The sequence below is a fragment of the Elephantulus edwardii genome, unplaced genomic scaffold (genome assembly GCF_000299155.1).
Source record: "Elephantulus edwardii isolate Elephantulus edwardi_28Jun2011 unplaced genomic scaffold, EleEdw1.0 scaffold00130, whole genome shotgun sequence".
Lineage (NCBI taxonomy): Eukaryota > Metazoa > Chordata > Mammalia > Macroscelidea > Macroscelididae > Elephantulus > Elephantulus edwardii.
Genome location: NW_006399880.1, coordinates 2,958,078 through 2,974,484, shown reverse-complemented (window position 1 = coordinate 2,974,484; position 16,407 = coordinate 2,958,078). Strand labels below are relative to the sequence as shown.

General features: G+C 43.0%; 1 protein-coding gene across 1 annotated transcript; it reads right to left on the bottom strand.

Moving 5' to 3' along the window:
* Positions 1–5,816: 5,816 nt before the first annotated feature.
* On the bottom strand, positions 5,817–13,776 carry RPS14 (ribosomal protein S14). The gene is made up of 5 exons (XM_006893692.1): positions 13,740–13,776; positions 11,898–12,048; positions 10,773–10,934; positions 6,705–6,781; positions 5,817–5,934 (listed from the first exon to the last, which is right to left on the bottom strand). The coding sequence occupies exons 2-5, from the start codon at positions 12,044–12,046 to the stop codon at positions 5,867–5,869; spliced, it is 456 nt and encodes a 151-aa protein (XP_006893754.1). The 5' UTR covers positions 12,047–12,048; positions 13,740–13,776; the 3' UTR covers positions 5,817–5,866.
* Between the last annotated feature and the right edge of the window lie 2,631 nt (positions 13,777–16,407).

Sequence of the window (16,407 nt, the reverse complement as noted above, 5' to 3'; positions counted from 1 at the left end):
GCCCTCGCGCTGCGTCGCCCTCGCGCTGCGTCGCCCTCGCGCTCATACTGGACTTGATGGCACCTACCAACAACATTAGAAAATTCTCATTTCTACTAAAGTATACCTCTCTACAACTCCTGCCCATTAGTAAAATCCTACCTTTTGAAACTACACACAAGATTGCTGCTTCATGTTCCCAAAGACAAGCTTTCCTATTACAAGCCCCTCATGTGCCCTTCCTTTGTACCCCTATGGCCATGTTTTGGAGCTTTTTCTGATCCCACAACAAGAGATTATGAATGGATCTGCAGTCACCGTCTGTGGAAGTATCAATAGAGAGAAATTACCTTGCATTTGGCAAATTTTCTGCTAAGGGTCTAAAGCGCACTTGACCTAGAGCAAGGTATTTTCAATTGCTTTGTATTCATGAGAGAGTTGAACAATGAAGAAGGGAGACAGAAGAATAACTGGGGTCTGTGAATTGTAGTGTTGGTGGGGGATATTGAATAATAAATAAAGCATGATTGTCAAAAGAATAAACAAATCTGTCTTGGAAGAGGTGACGGGAAAGTGCTCCGTGGAAGCGAAGATGGTGAGACTTCATCTCACAAACTTTGGGTATGTAATCAGGAGGGACCAGTCTCTGGAAAAGGACATCATGCCTGCAAAAGGGCAGGGTCAGAGCCTGTCTGCATGAGGCTGTTTCATCTCTGAGGCCTCTGGCTATTTCGGGAAAACTGTTTTGATATACTTTATTCTGCTCCCCCCACCCCCAAAGCTTTTCTTTAGTAGCAGGAAAACAGATCGTTTCAAGACATCCAAGCTCAAGCTCATAATATGGAGGCCACCCAACGGACCGACAGGGCCTGCAGCCCTGAGGTCGTGGATGCTCCAGCAGTGCCCTGTCAGGTCTGAGTCACCACAGTGCATGAGGCCATGGGAGAGGCCACAGAGCACAGGAAGCGGCTCCCCATCACCAAGCTGGACCATCTGGTCAAATGCATGAAGATCAAGTCTTCAGGGGAGATCGATCTATTCTACTGTCCCTCAGTGAGTCTTAGATCATTGACTTTTTCCTGGGATGCCCCTCAAGGTTGAGGACCAGCTGCTCCACAGGAAAAAAAATGGACAATCTCCTCTCCTACAATTTATAGCCTCTCCTGCTGGAGGGTCAGCTATGAGCAGGTTCTAACTCAACAATGCATACCACTAGCACTAACACCTCAGCCATGGCTGCGTGTCTACCCTAGGTAACTTCACCAAGGCTAGCTTTACTGCCATCTCCAAGACCTATAGCTACCTGACCCCAAGCCCTGGAAGGAGCCTATGCTCATCAAGTCCCCATACTGGGAATTTAGTCACCATCCTGGATAAAATGTCTGTGCATAGGACCCAGACTCCAGCTGTGGCCACCACATAATGGTTATTGGATAAGACAAAGTTAATTAAGTGTAGGGGATCAGGGAAAGATGTGTAACACTGGGTAAAGCTACTATCAAGGACCCCTTTAAAATGCTAAAGAGAGGATGGGGGTAGGTGTAAAAATGCGAGGATGTGAGGATGTCGGGTTGAAGACTAAAGTGCATCTGATCCAAGCCATGGTATTGTAAATAGCTTCCTTTGCATCTGAAACTAAAGGCAATGAGTAAGGAAGACTGAAGAAGCAGGTGCCTCTGCATTGGGGTTTTGGAGAATTTATCAACTCAAACATATTGCCATGGAGTTGGAACAAACTCATAGCTGACCCTCCAATGGGTTGTCAGACTAAAAATTGCACACAAGGAGACTGCCCCTCTTTCTTTCTCCAGGCAGCTTTCTCCAGGTGGATTTAAACTGCCCACCTTTGAGTTGACAGCTCAACTCCCTACCTATTAAGCCCATCAGAGTTCAGCACTGAATATACCAGTGACTGCCAAAATAAATCTGCCTCAGAAAAAAGTTCTAATAGGGTACTCATTAGAGGTAAGGATGGCGGAACTGTGTCTCACATACTTGGAGTATGTTGCCAGAAGGGGCATCCCTCCCCGCCAGTGCTGGATGGGTGAGCTTGAGCCTTTAAGGAGCAAGGTGGTCCTAGACTCAACCCAAGGAGCAAGATGCTTCAAGTCCACATGTCTTTACTTCTGATTCTTACACAGAGGCTGGTTCTTGGAAAAAGACGTCATGCTAAGAAAAGTAGGTCAGTGACCACAGTGAAACACCTTCAATGAAATCAATTGGTAACAGACTGCAACAAGGGAGTAGACATGGCAGAGGGTGTGCAGCATAGGACAAGCTTCCATAGGACCACGGAGTGTTGGGGGACTGGATGGCACCTAACATACATTTTGCTTTTTATAGATCAGTGAGATCGTTCCTTTTGTGACTTACTTCAGTCAGTATATTTTCAAGGTTCAGGCAAGGTGTTATGTGCCACCAACTTACCTGCAACTCATAGCGACCCTATTTTGTACGATAGCTCTGGCCCCTGCCCTGTCCTGAGCCAGCCTGTCACTGACACACCTACCCCCATTATCTCAGTTATCATATCAATCCAACTTTTCCAGGGTCTTTCTCTCTTGCGCTGTCCCTCCACCCTTCCAAGCATGATGTCCTTCGCTAAGGTCCATCCTGGTTGTGTGACCAAACTATATGAAATGGGTATTAAAAATTCTTGCCTCCAAGGAGCAGCCTGGTTTCACCCTCAGGGACAGACTTGTTTGTTCTCTTGGCAGTCTATGGTATGTTCAAATGTTCTTCTCTGGCATCACAGCTCAAAGGCATCATTTCTTCTTTTGTCATCCTTAGTCACTGTCGAGCTCTCTGATGTATAGCAAGTAATTATGAAGAACATGGCCTGAACCAGGTGCAGGTGCATCTTAGTTTCTAGTCTGACATTGCTGCTCTTTAGCACTTTGGAGAGGTCCCTGACAGCAGATTTACCTAATGTAATTAGTTTTTTGACTTCCTGGCTTCTGGTGGCAAGTGCTGATTGTGGAGTCAAGCAAGCTGTAACTGTTAACAATCTCAATCTCTTCTCGATTCTTCATGGTGCTGCCAATTGGCCCTGTGGTTAGAATTTTTGTCTTCATATGCTGAGTTTCATTTTCCTTTATAGCTGAATAATTTTCTACTTTATGTATTCTTTGTCTGCATATCATGGACATTTTGACTGGTTCTACCTTTGGCTATTGTGAATAGTGCTGCAGCCCCAAGTTTTGAATCACTGCTGCTTGTGTTAGCTGTCTGTCAACTGCAATTCACTGGGATCCTCTGAATAGATCTAAACCTTGTTCTAGCCTTCTCCTTCTATCTCCACCACGTGAATCCATCTCACTGAGGGTCTTCCTCTTTTGCTGACCCTTCACTTTTCCCAGCATGATGCCTTTCCTAGGACTGGCCTGTCCTGACAGCATACCCAGAGAAGCTTCACAGTCTTTGCTTCTAAGGAGTACGCTGGTTCTTATTTCCTCTAAAATTTGTTCTTTTGGCATCTACGCCAAGTGTGATATATGCTTGCAGCTAGGCACTCAATACTCAGCATGGTGATGTAAACATTGGAAGAGCCACAGGTGAGACAGGGACTATAGGAAAGGCTGTTAAATCTCCAAGACAGAGGGGGCATCTTGTGTAGGCCTAGTACTTCTTACCGTGTATACACACGGTTTCTAGAAATTTCCTCCAATATAGTGCAGTACACATGGGATTTTGAGGGTCAGACTTAACTATATAGGATGGTGTTATCCAGTTTTAGGGTCACCTGCCAAGGCTAGATTTAGTCTAGTCCCACGCTGCCTATCTCACTGGACGACAGGTTGCTTGCCATTCTGACCCACAGGGAAATGGATGGATTTCCCTTGCAAATGATTCCCCTCTCCTCCACCCAACAAAGACTGGGTGACTGCATTCCCCGTTGCCAGGAAACAGGAGCAAAAAGTTGCAAAGTTCCATCATAGGAAATTTAAAAAAAAAAAAAAGCTCCAACAAAAAACACCATTTCCCCACCAGGATTGCAGCCAGCTGTCACTGATGCAACTTGGCGAGGGAAAAAGAACAGGCATAAGAATAGCGGCAGTTTGTTCAGTGCCAGGAACTGTGCTAAAACATTTTCATCTTAATTCTTATGATACCCTATTAAGCAGCAGTTAGAGAATTTTCACCAGCTAGCTGATGGAGATTAAGTAACTTGCCGAAGACCTGTTGGTCTGTGAACGTTAAAAACCAGGAGGGCCTCTACAGCTTTAGGGTCAGGTATTTTTACATACTGTTCTAGGTTTCTCAATTATGAGGGTAAGGGTTTTTTTTTACAAAGACCACAAAGGTGAAATGCTGACAGGTGATGCTATACGTAGCACTGGTTATCTTCTTACTAGAGCAATTAACCTTGTCTTTGCCATGATTCCTTGGTGTAGAAATCACCTTTCTACATTCAGGTCTCTTCAAATAGCACTAAGCTAAATGCTGTCATCAGGAGGGGTTAAATTCTAGTTTTTCAAGTATTTTTCTCTTCTGGAGAGCTCTGGTGGCCTAATGGCAAGAAGCTGCACTGTAATACCAGAGGTGCATGGCTCAAATCCACCAGATGCTCTTGAATAGACAATCTCCTTATGTACCAGTCAGATCTGATCTGACAGTGTACACACACAAAATAATTTAAAAAAAAATTGAGTAGAGGGATATGTATTTAGGTTAACAGAGTATTATTCAGAAATATGAAGGAATGCAGTACAGATCCCTATCTCAACTTGCCTAAACTTCTGAGGGCATCACATCAAAGTATACTGCTACATAAATTCACAAAACTTTTTGTGAGCTAGCCTGTAACTATATCACAGTAGTTTTCTACCTGTATGATGGAGATAGCTTTACACCATGTGTTCCAGCATTAACAATTACTACTTTACCACAGTGAACACTTTCACCTCACCTTATTATCCCCTCTGCCTCTTCTCCCACTTATAGCTTATTCCTTTTGCCAGTTTCTGTTCAAATTTGCCAAATTCACCCCCTACTTTGGACTAAACACTACCTTTAATTTTCAGTTTCCTATTGCCTCTGCAGGATGGAGTACTGACATCCTCTGGATCTGGCTAATCCTACCCTAGTACGTCTGGGGGTGTGTCTTCTTCCCAGAAGGTTGGATCCACAGGTGGGTCCTTTGTGACATTCACATCAGCTAAAATGTCACCTTTTCTTTGAGTCCATCTAACGTCAGTCATCCTAACACCACCAGCATTGTCAGAGCTACAGTAATCTCTTTAGACCGATTCTTCAAACTTTGTATAAGCTTCTAGACAGCGTCACTTTTCCCCTTTTTCATCATTGATCAAATTTGTGAAGTAACTGAGACTGAATCTCTATGTACTTTATGTACCAAAGTGGAACAATTTCCAAGATCTAGAGTGAAAAATAGCAAGATGCTATCAACTCCGCACAGAAGGTGTGGGGGGGAGAACACCCACCCACCCACCCATGTTTATATATGGAGCGTGTCTGGAAGGCTCTTCTGCTCAGGCTACACTTGGCTCGACAGTTCCCATCCTACTCTAGCTCTTTAAGAAGTCATCCTTTTTTGGAATTAACAATTCCATTTTCAAAACAGGTCTCCAAGGTCTCTCGTTCAGCTTCAGATGACTAAGGCAACTCAATGCCACAAGGAGCAAGTGTGGAAAAACCCAAACAGTACCACTATCTCACTTCTCATACTGCCCCACTGGGGTCCTGAATCAACCCTTCTTGTACTGAGAGTTTTTTCACATCCCCACTGCATTTGTAGCTAGCCCCAGACCCTGGTCTAGATGGGAAGGATTTAAATGTCTCTCAAATCAGACACCCACATAAAGGAGATGAGATGATTTACATGAAGGAATTTATTAACAGAAAACAATAATTTGATGAGTCCTGTTCACAGACGGCGACCACGGCGACCACCCTTCCTGCGGGTGCTGTCGGAAGGGATAGGGGTGACATCCTCTGTGGAGAGAAAAGAGGAATTATGTGACCTGGTGCTGAATGGAAAGATCTGTAATGACACAGTTTTTTCCCTCAAGTGAATTCCTAATATACAACAGCTAAATATGGCGCCACCTGTTCCCCACATCCTAAAAACTCCTAATGTGATCTAACCTTACTTTCCATAAAGGAAAATGTAGATATATAAGAGATGGTGAACAAACTAGGTTAGAATTAAGATTATGCAAACAAATGGCACAGGGTATCTACCAAAGGCAGATAGGGTCACCTAACCCATTGGCTCTGAGGAGTGTTTTCTCTTCAAAAGGTAAAGACTAGAAATATTTATTGAAATAGCAAGGAAGATTCTAGTAGTTATATGAAAGGGAAAGGTGTTTTATATAAGTGGGTGTTTTATTTGTGCAGCACTGGTGATGGTATTTGTTAGGGCCTCAAGGCTGTAGACTGTCCTCTAATGTATAAAATAGTCAACAATAAAACCCTTTAACAAACACTGGGAAGAAAAAGAGAATGTGCCTCCTGTCAGCTCCACTAGATGTCACCTCAACCAGGAAGTATAAAGCAAAGATTCAGAAACTCCCAATGCAGATGGGAAAGACAAAACCCACACACAAAGAGGACAGGTACATTCAAAGAGAGACTATTCCCCATATCCCCTGTAACAAATTGAACTGCCTAAAATACTAGATTAGATTCTATACCCACACACCACCTTTTTTTGGGTTAATGTTTCAAAGCAAATATAAAATTAGTCAGAGGAAAGAGCTTACCAATACGTCCAATCTTCATTCCTGAACGGGCAAGGGCTCTGAGGGCAGACTGGGCCCCAGGTCCAGGGGTCTTAGTTCTAGAAAACAAAGGTTTTAAGTTAAGCAAAGTTACTCTGGTCATCTCTGGCTGTTGGAATTCTTAAAGCCTACACCTAAGTCACCAGGACATTGTTCAAGCCTGCAAACTTTGTTAAAGAGCCAAATAATTATTTTAGGCTGAGTGGATCACATACGTGAAAATGGAGAAACTGTTCTTAGTCCAAATTATATAGAACAAATGACAGGTCACAATCTCTAATGAACAGATGCAAAAATCCTCAACAAAACACTAATGTGTATTAGTTTCTAGAAGCATATTCAGTCATACACGATGACCAAGCAGAATTTGTTCAAAGAAAATAGAAAAGGGTCAACATTATAAAAATCAATGTAACCACATGATCAGCTTTACTAATTGGGAAGGGTCTTTTATGAAAAACAATGTATTCAAACTTTGTAAATAAATCAGAGGAAAAAAAAAAAAAGTATTAGCAGTCAGTCCAAGCCAGTAGGACAAGGGGTGTGGGTGTGTGTGTCAAGTACCCAGATTAGAAAGAATTACATGATCCCAAATACAGACAATTCCAAAGAACTCAGAAAGTCTGCAAAGGTGCAGGGTACAAGATCAACAAAACAAAAAATCAGACGTGTGGAGCATGGTGGTGGTGGGGATATAAGGGGAGAAAGACACAAGCACCTATTTCTATACTTCAGCAATGAAAATCTGGAAAGAGAAAATAAGAGAATTATGTAGCATCTAAGCCAATGAAATACCCAGTAATAAATGTAGCCAAGGTCATGAAATAACTTACACAATAAAATGTCACTACTAAATAAAAGAGGCAAAGATTTAAATTAAATCGAAAGAGATTGTATGTTCATGGACTGGAAGACTCCACAGCAATTTACAGATTCAACATAATAAAAAAAATTCTAACAGAATGTCTTCTTTACAGAAATAGAAAGACCAACCCACTTTATATGGAATGGGAAGAGGCTTCAAATATCTAAAGCAATGAAAAAAGAGGACAAAGTAGGACTCAAACTTCCTGTTATATGTGATAACAGTGTTTAAGTGGGGGGAGCTAGCATAAGACCAACACAAACACCAAGGAGAAGAAAAACCAACCATCAACAATTCCAATGAAGTAGACATGATTATACACATTTATCAAGTCTAACATCAAACTTTCTCTCTCAGCCATTACTGTGGGAAATCACTAACTTGTTGCCAGGGTCCCACAGAAAGCATAAATATTCGTGATTATGGGATTTATTAGGGAAGTAACAGGCTACAGGTCAGGCTGCAAATAATCTTCCACTTCAGCCTTATGCCTTTGGCCTTTACCTTGCTTAGTCAGATGCTACAAAACTTTCTTGGCTCTGCCAACTGTGTGCCACTACCACAGTTCTAGCTCAGCTGTCTCACTCCAGTCTCCGCCTGGATTCTGTCCCAGATGCTCCACTCTGGTTTTTTTCCCAGGATGGTAATGAATTTCCCCTTCTGCTTCTGAGACCACTCAATTTAAGCCTGATGAGATGGCCAAACAACCAACTCCCAACATTAGTATTCTAAGCACCTTATTTGTATTGTCCTACGAGGAGTGGCACCCACTTCCTAAACAACATGCCTCTGGAAACTCTATGAACTTTGATAAACGGCAGTAGTTGTCGAGAGGCTTCAGGCCTTATAGGGTAGCTATGGGTCGTTCCCAACTTGAAGGCAATCAACAACAACCCAGCCATGTGTTGAGTTACAAAGCTAATGACTAGCAGCACCACACCGAACACTACAGCACACAGAACATAGCAAGATGACAAGAATCCAAACAGCCTGGTAATGGTATAAAACCAGACTAGTAGAATAGAATTGAGAGTCTAGAAATAAACCAAGACAATCAGCTGCTCCAAGAGAAAGACGGGAAATCTCTTCGGTGAATTCAAGTCACTAAACATGTGCTGGAGGTTCAGCCAGAAATTGGTTTCAACTTGACAGCAATGAGAGTAAGGGGACAGGCGGCACAAATGGCCAGACTTACCTTTCTTTCATTATCCAATTACTCAATAAAACAACAAAAGCACTAATAGCAAAAGCCAAAATAAATTGTTTAAAAACTGAGCAATTTTTGTTCATGGAAATGTTAAAAAGACCAGTGAGGGGAAGACAAGCTACAGGCTAAGAATCTAATAATCAAGGTACACAGAAATTGTAAACTACAGAAAGACAAAAAAATCCAACCACAGGGCAAGGAATGTAACAGATATTTCAGAAGACATTCAAATGACCACATAAAAAAATGAATGGCATCATAAGCCACTAGAGAGACTTAAAAAAAAAAAAAACCAACACCACAAGAAGGTAACAATTTACCCCCACTACAACAGCTCAAAAGCTACAGCCTTCAATATAGATTATATCTCAATAAAATGAAGTCTCACCACTGGACCAATAGACATCTTGGATTAAGACTGATATGTTGGCAGCATTTCATTTTACTTGGATCCACATTAACAGTCATGACAGCAGAAGGTAAGAAATCGAAAAACACATTGCACTGAGGAAATTTGCTGCCAAAGACAGAGGTGCACGTGATCCAAGCCACTATTCTCAACTGCTTCCTTTGCATACGAAAGTAGGACAATGAATAAGGAAGACCAAAGAAATGATGCCTTTTAATTGTCGTGTTGGCAAAGCCTGGACTGCCAAAAGAATAAACAGATTTGTCTTGGAAGTGCAACCAGAGTACTCCTTAGAGGAAAGGAGAGCAAAGCATCGTCTCACATATTGTGGGTATGGTTTTAGGAAGTAACAGTCTCTGGAAAGACACATGATGGGATAGTTAATGAAGGTCAGCAATAGAGAGGCTACACTCAATGCTATAGACTGACAAAGTGGGCTTGTTGCTAAGAGAGCCTACTCTTCGGAGAAGAATATAATGTTTGGAAAGATGGAGGGGGCGGAAGAGTAAAACCCTCAATTAGATGGTCTGACACACTGACTGTGGCAACAGGCCCAAGCATGTCAGAGAGGATGAAGACAGCACAGGATAGACAGGGTTCAGATTTGTTGTTCACAACTATGAATCGTACTTAACTACAACAATGGGCTTAAGCTTATCAGGACTGTGGGCAAGACAGAAGAGAGCAAAGTTCAGATCTGTTGTATGTAAGATTGCTATGAGTTGCAATCTTAGCAGTTCCTAACAGGACAGCTAAGAAAAATACTTAGAAAATAGCAAATGTTGGCAAAGATGTAAAGACATTGGAATTGGAAGTCTTTTTGCCACTGCTGGTGTGAATGCAATAGTTCAGCCATTGTGTCAAACATCAGCGTTTCAGACCTGTGTACACCAACATACAGTGAAGCACTATTCAGTATAATAAACAACCTAAAAAACATTTGTAATTGGTAACAATGGCTAAAAGAGGTAAGCGCTGAGGCTGCTTATGTACCCAAAGTACTTCATGAGATTTGGTTCATTGATGGAGGGTCAGTTTCACAGACACCTGTTACAAGGCCCAGCGCCTCTGTTGTACCTCCTAGTTTTGTGTGTAGTGCTCATGGGTTCAACGGCTTTCAAGAAGCCATATAACATACAAAACAAATCTCTGAAGTCTTTTTAGTAAGAATAGGTTATCTACCTAGTAAGTCTGCCTTGAACGGTATTATTGCTTAATGAGGAATTTAAGAGAATGAGAGAAGTTCCACTAAATTACATGGAGAAATGGCTGGTTTATGCTTTGCTGGATATAATGTCAAAGGCATTGCCCCCTTTCATTTCTACCCACTGCAGACCAAAATATATCACTTTAAAACACCCTATCTCAAATTTAAGAAATTCTGGTAGTACAGTATGTATGTGTTAGAACTATCAACCAAATTATCAGTTTGAACTCACTAGCCACTCTGTGATATATATATATATATATATCACAGAGAAAGCTTTCATTACTCCCCTAACACACTGCACAAAATCCCAAATTCCCATACCAACTTTCTCCCAGGTTTCACCAGCCAGCCCCCCATACCGATTTCCTCCTGTAGCGCGAAGTTTAATGTGTAAAGCAGTGATGCCCAGCTCCTTGCACCTCTGTGCCACATCCTGAGCAGCCAACATGGCCGCGTATGGTGAGGATTCGTCTCGGTCAGCCTTCACCTTCATACCACCAGTCACACGGCAGATGGTTTCCCTAGTGACAAAATATACATTTCATTTTTTAACTCACTCAACAATTTACAGAAAGTAGCCATGAATTAGAACTGACTCTATGGTAGCAGGTTTGGTTAAAGAAAACCAGTGGAGCTTATGTAGAAGGATAGAAAGCTAATGTGAATTTGTCCTGTTACTCTGGCAGATAATAAGACACCTCATCGTCAGTGCTACCAAGCCCAAGGTGGTATAGCACTGGTCTGCGCATTGCTGTACAGAGGTAACTCCTGGTTGCTGTGATGCTAAACACTGTGACACTGATGTGCCTAATGTGATAATGGTTAACCACGATGGATAGTGTGTGGTGGGGATTCCCGATTAAAACAAGTCTGGAAGCAGGAGTGGCATCCGCTTCGGAAATGGCCTGCCTCTGGAAACTATGAACAGTGCTCAGGCCGCCTTTTGTTCATAGGGTCACTATGAGTCTACGACTCGATGGCACCTAACAACAACATTCTCAGTGTACTAAGGTCGAAGCAGAAGACTCACAGCCGAGCCTCCATTAGGTTGTGAAGTTACAAATGTCACAACAGATGGTCTTTCTCCTGAGGAACCACTGGTGGACTCGAACCGCCAGAGACTTGGCCTTTGGGTTAGGAGTGAAACTCACCGTGGGTTCTCCCTAACTTTTAAGTACTTACTGCTTACTAACCACTAAGCACTAGGACTGTAAGTTAGCAAAACCGCATGGGCTCAAATACAGTAGAACACTTCGAACATGCCACATTCATTTTGTACTTAGCCTACAAGATTACTTTATGAGAAGATGACAAAGTATTTGACATCCTGGTGACATTTACTTTTTTGTTTGCCTGGTAACTTTAAAGAAAATTTTTCTCACATAAACCTCCTATTTTGCAAAACAGTAATTCTTTCAATAGAACACCTTAAACTGCCTCTCAGTTCCATGGTCACACTCCCCCCTAGCCATGCAACTACTTACTTGCCAGAGAGATCAGTGACATGAACAAAAGTGTCATTGAAGGATGCAAAAATGTGGCAGACACCAAAGACATTCTCTCCTTCAGCCACCTGAGGTCCAAGGCTGATGACCTGCTCTTCCTTCTTTTCCTTTCCCTTACGAGGTGCCATGTCTGATTGAAAGGAAAACAACATCAAATTAGCAAAATAAAGAATCTCTTCACTGGCTGTTAAAAACAAACTCTTATGTTTTGCCCCCATGACAGTTTCTGCCCACTAAGGACTGCTGTTACCTCTGCCTAGCTACCTGCACTTAAGTGCTTTAAAAAAGAAAAACCAAAGCATCTTTCTTGCACTTTCTCCAACACCAACCCAAAGCATAGCTTAGTGCTTGCAAGGCAGAGCTTAAGTACCAAACATGGTTCAACTTGTTACCCAAAAGGTATTATGTAAAAACTCCTTGTCTAGATCTCTGGAGGCTTCTGTGTTCAATCAACCTCTGCAAAAATCAATTCTTTCTCCAGGCCTTACTTTTTTTTTTTTTTAAATGAACAGACCCATCTTCCCATCTATTACAAGGTACTCTCTTCCACAGGCTGTATCACTGCTTTCACTGTATAGATGAAATTAAAGCAGTTAATTTTTCTGTTCTGTGTGACTCAATACATTAGCTTCAAAACGAGACCAGAGTAAATTTGGGTACTGAGTCTCCACAATTAACAACCCAGAAATACTTGTGTGTCTCAGGTGCTTAAATCTGAAAAACAGTGGACACTCCAAAAAACCCAAATAGGCTACAATGTATTACTCTACCAAAGGAAATTGATCTGGAAATTCTTTGTCAAAATGTCCACTGACTTTAAAACTCCCCCAAAGCTTCCCTGTCAACATAAACCTACTGCCGCACTTGGCACAGCATATGATCCACATTTCTATTTAAAATCCCCAGTAGAAACACAATCCCCTCTCTTCTAGCAAGTCATCTCCTAATAATCCTTCCATTAAATGTTTATATGTTGTCTTCTCGACAGAGACTGATAAATGAAACAAAGAAAAGTACTAGATCTCATTAAATGTATTACGTTTGTTGTACCTACTCTCCTATACAAGTATAACCCAGCAGGGTAGAATCAAGATGTCATGGGAAATAATGGGGCAGAAACCCTAAATTCTGTTTGATGTAACACAAAGTCACTAGTAGCTCCGGTGTGGGTCCTCAAGCAGTAAAAGCTTGACATGGTAGTTATTCCATCAACATCAACAACTTTTGAAAGGATCCCATCCCAATGCCACTTGGAGTAAAAAACACATGTTATATTGTAAGGAAATGCTGGTTTGCAGTTCCTATCCTCAGTAGGCCTGTATTTACAATGTGGGCTATTCAGCAACAAACAGAACTATGCAGCCTTTCAAAGTACCTAACACAAAGCAGAGGCTTTTCCTAGATGTTCCTTGGATACTTTTAACAACCGCGTGGACTGGCGTTCCTGGAACCTTCAGCTTCTGGACAAGTATGCGGATTTGGAACGAGACCCATAAAGAGCCGGTGTAGCAGATCGGAAAGAGGTCTTCACCACGCCTTGTGCGGCCCCCCAAAAAGAGCCAAACGTGGGGCAAGGCCTGCACTCACCCTAACTTCACCATGTGCACTCCCAAAGCGAGAGCGCTTCCTTCTCTAGGGGGTACGCGAATTTAAGTCTCGGTAGGCCGCCAACCTGGATCCGAGTTCGGATCCGCCGGCCGCGCTCATCCCATCCTACCCCAGGGTTAGTTCTGCGAAAAAAACCCCAGCTCCACCACCCCAGTCGCACAGGGCACCCTGGTCGTAGGATGCCGGCCGATTGAAGCCAGCAAGACCTCATACCTGCTCGTCGTCTCCAGACTCAGCCACAGGAAAGAGACTGGAAAGAGGCGGAGCAACAAGTCACTTCCGCAATCCGGAAGTTCTACCTCTGCCTTCCGGGCCGTGACCTTTGCTCCCGGAAGACGTTCTCTTTAGCGTCTCCGATGGGATTATTGTTCGCCCGCAGGGAAGACGGTGGATTCACGCAGAAAGACAGGAAGCGAGGATGCGCGGAGTGTAGCGGCGAGCAGGTAGGCCTGCGCTATAGCGTGAAGGTTACTCCGATTGGGCGAGGCGGGGCTATGTTCCAAGATGGCGCTGGCTAAGGCTAGACGAACTTCCGCTACCCGGAGCTGGGCTCTGGGCAGCACGGAGTCTGCACTGTCCCTCGTGGCACGGAGGGGGTAACAACCAAATTGCTTTAACCCCATGTTTGCTTCGTGCTAGGTGGCCGGCATAAAAATTATCATCCATTATTTACCTAGGAGGGAGTTCTGGCGGCGTAGTCCATATGAAGCTGCACTGCTAACCCGAAGGTAGAGCCTCTGTTAGGGGTTCACATCCACCAGCTGCTCCGCGCGAAAAAAGATGGGCCGTTTTCACTCGTGCGATTGACAGCCTCTGAAAACACACTGGAGGGTCAGCTATGAGTAGGTCCCGACTCAACTGAGAGATTTTGCGAAATTTACGTACTGTAGTGGCCTGGAAGGTTACGCTCTCGGCTGCTAACCGAATGCCAGCCTCTCCACGGATGTGGGATGTGATTACAACCTTGAAAACCCTATTGGGACAGTTCTACTCTGCCCTACAGGGTCTCTGAGGCAGAATGGCTCCACAGCAACAGGTTTGGTTTTGATTTTTTTTTTATTATGTATCGTTCTGGGTCTAGTGATTTACTTGTATTGCTTCATTTAATTCTTAAAACATTGTGACTTGGATACTTAGATGTTTACTTATTGTCTTTTTACAGATAAGGGATATTAAGTAACAAGTTTGAGTTTACACTGCTGTAGCAGATTGGAAAGTCTTAACTCCAGAGCTGCTTATGTCCATATGTCACTGATGTGCTGTCAAGTTGGAACCATTGCTGACCCTCCAGCAGCAGGTCTTCAGAGGCAGTAGATCGCAGGGGAGGAGGATTGCCCAAATTCGGTCACCCTCAACAAACTCCCAAGTCCTTCCCCCCCACCTCCATCAACAGCAGCTGGTGGACTAAACAGCTTGCTTTGGGGGTGGCCAAGCAACTCCTTAACCACTAGTCCTCCGGGACTCCCTTAACTTCCTTAAATCTCTGTAATACCAATCTGGACCTTAATAGGGTTGAGAGAATGAACCGCTGGAGTGGTGGAGAAAGGTAAGAACTGTCCCTTATAGTTCCATGGATGAGAAGGAAGGAGAAAAAAAATTAATAGTTAAATTAATAAGTAAATTGGGCGAAAGGAAAAGTAATGAAAAGTATTTCACAATAAAGAGTTGACTAGGTATTGTAAATAATTTATTGAACTGATAAATTGTAATTAATGATTTAAAAGTATATGTGAATTAATAAAAAAACTAATACGATTTGTAAACTTTGACTCAAATAAAAAAGCAAAATCAGTAAAAATATCCAGCAGAGCTTGACAAACCAGAGATGTATACGCATGTGTATGTGTGTGTTTGTAGGATATGTACAAAGAGAGAATTGCTGGAAGTTGAGGTTGGATTTAGAAGAGGCCATGGTAGCAAGGACATCATTGCTTATGTCAGATGGGTTCTGGCTGAAAGTAAAGAATACCAGAAGAATGTCTATATATGTTTTATTGACTATGCAAGGCATTTGATTGTGTAGAAAACAAGTTGTGGCTAGCATTGAGAAGAATAGAAATTCCAGGACACTTAATTGTGTTCATGTGCAGCTTATACCTAGACCAAGAAAGAAGCAGCTGTGCAAACAGAGCAAGCAAGTGAACACTATTGTTATTTTGTACCATGAAGTTGGAAACGACCCATAACTGACCCTCCAGTGGATTTCAGAGGCAATTAATTGCATGGCAGGAGATTGCCAATCCTTCTCCCTTGAAGTATCTGGTGGCTTTGAACTATGTACCTTCAGGATTGCAGCACATCTTACCACTAGGCTGCCAGAGCTCCCTGGCTCTGTTGTTGTTGTTATGCGCCCTCGAGTCTTTTGTGACTCATAGCGACCCTATGTACAACAGCCCTAAACCCTGCTCTATCCTGTGCCAGTCGCACTGCTCTGACACCCCCATCCCGATTACCCCAGTCACTGAATCAATCCATCTCATAAAGGGTCTTCTCCTCTTGCGCCGTCCCTCCACCCTCCCAAGCATGATGTCCCTCTCCAAGGACCTGTCCTGTCCCTCCTTGCAACATGCCCAAAGTATGTCAGATGAAGCCCCAGAATCCTTGCCCCCAAGGAGTAGCTTGGTTTAACCCTCTTCAGGGTGAATCTGTTTGTTTTCTTGGCAGTCCATGGTGCATTCAGTACTCTTCTCCAGCACCACAGCTCAAAGGCATCAGTTTTCCTTCTGTCCTCCCTAGTCATTGTCCAACTCTCTGATGCATAACAAGTGATTGCAAAGACCATGGCCTGTATCAGGCTCACCTTAGTCTCCAAAGAGACACCGTTGTTCTTGAGCACTTTAGAGAGGTCCCTAACAGCAGACTTTCCCATCGCAATACATTT

Excerpts from the sequence above, each read along its gene's own strand:
- RPS14 (XM_006893692.1), bottom strand. The coding sequence starts at position 12,046 with ATGGCACCTCGTAAGGGAAAGGAAAAGAAGGAAGAGCAGGTCATCAGC. Across the intron at positions 10,935-11,897 it reads GTCACTGATCTCTCTGGCAA|GGAAACCATCTGCCGTGTGA; the intron begins GTAAGTAGTTGC and ends TTTTGTCACTAG. Across the intron at positions 5,935-6,704 it reads AATGAAGATTGGACGTATTG|AGGATGTCACCCCTATCCCT; the intron begins GTAAGCTCTTTC and ends TTCTCTCCACAG.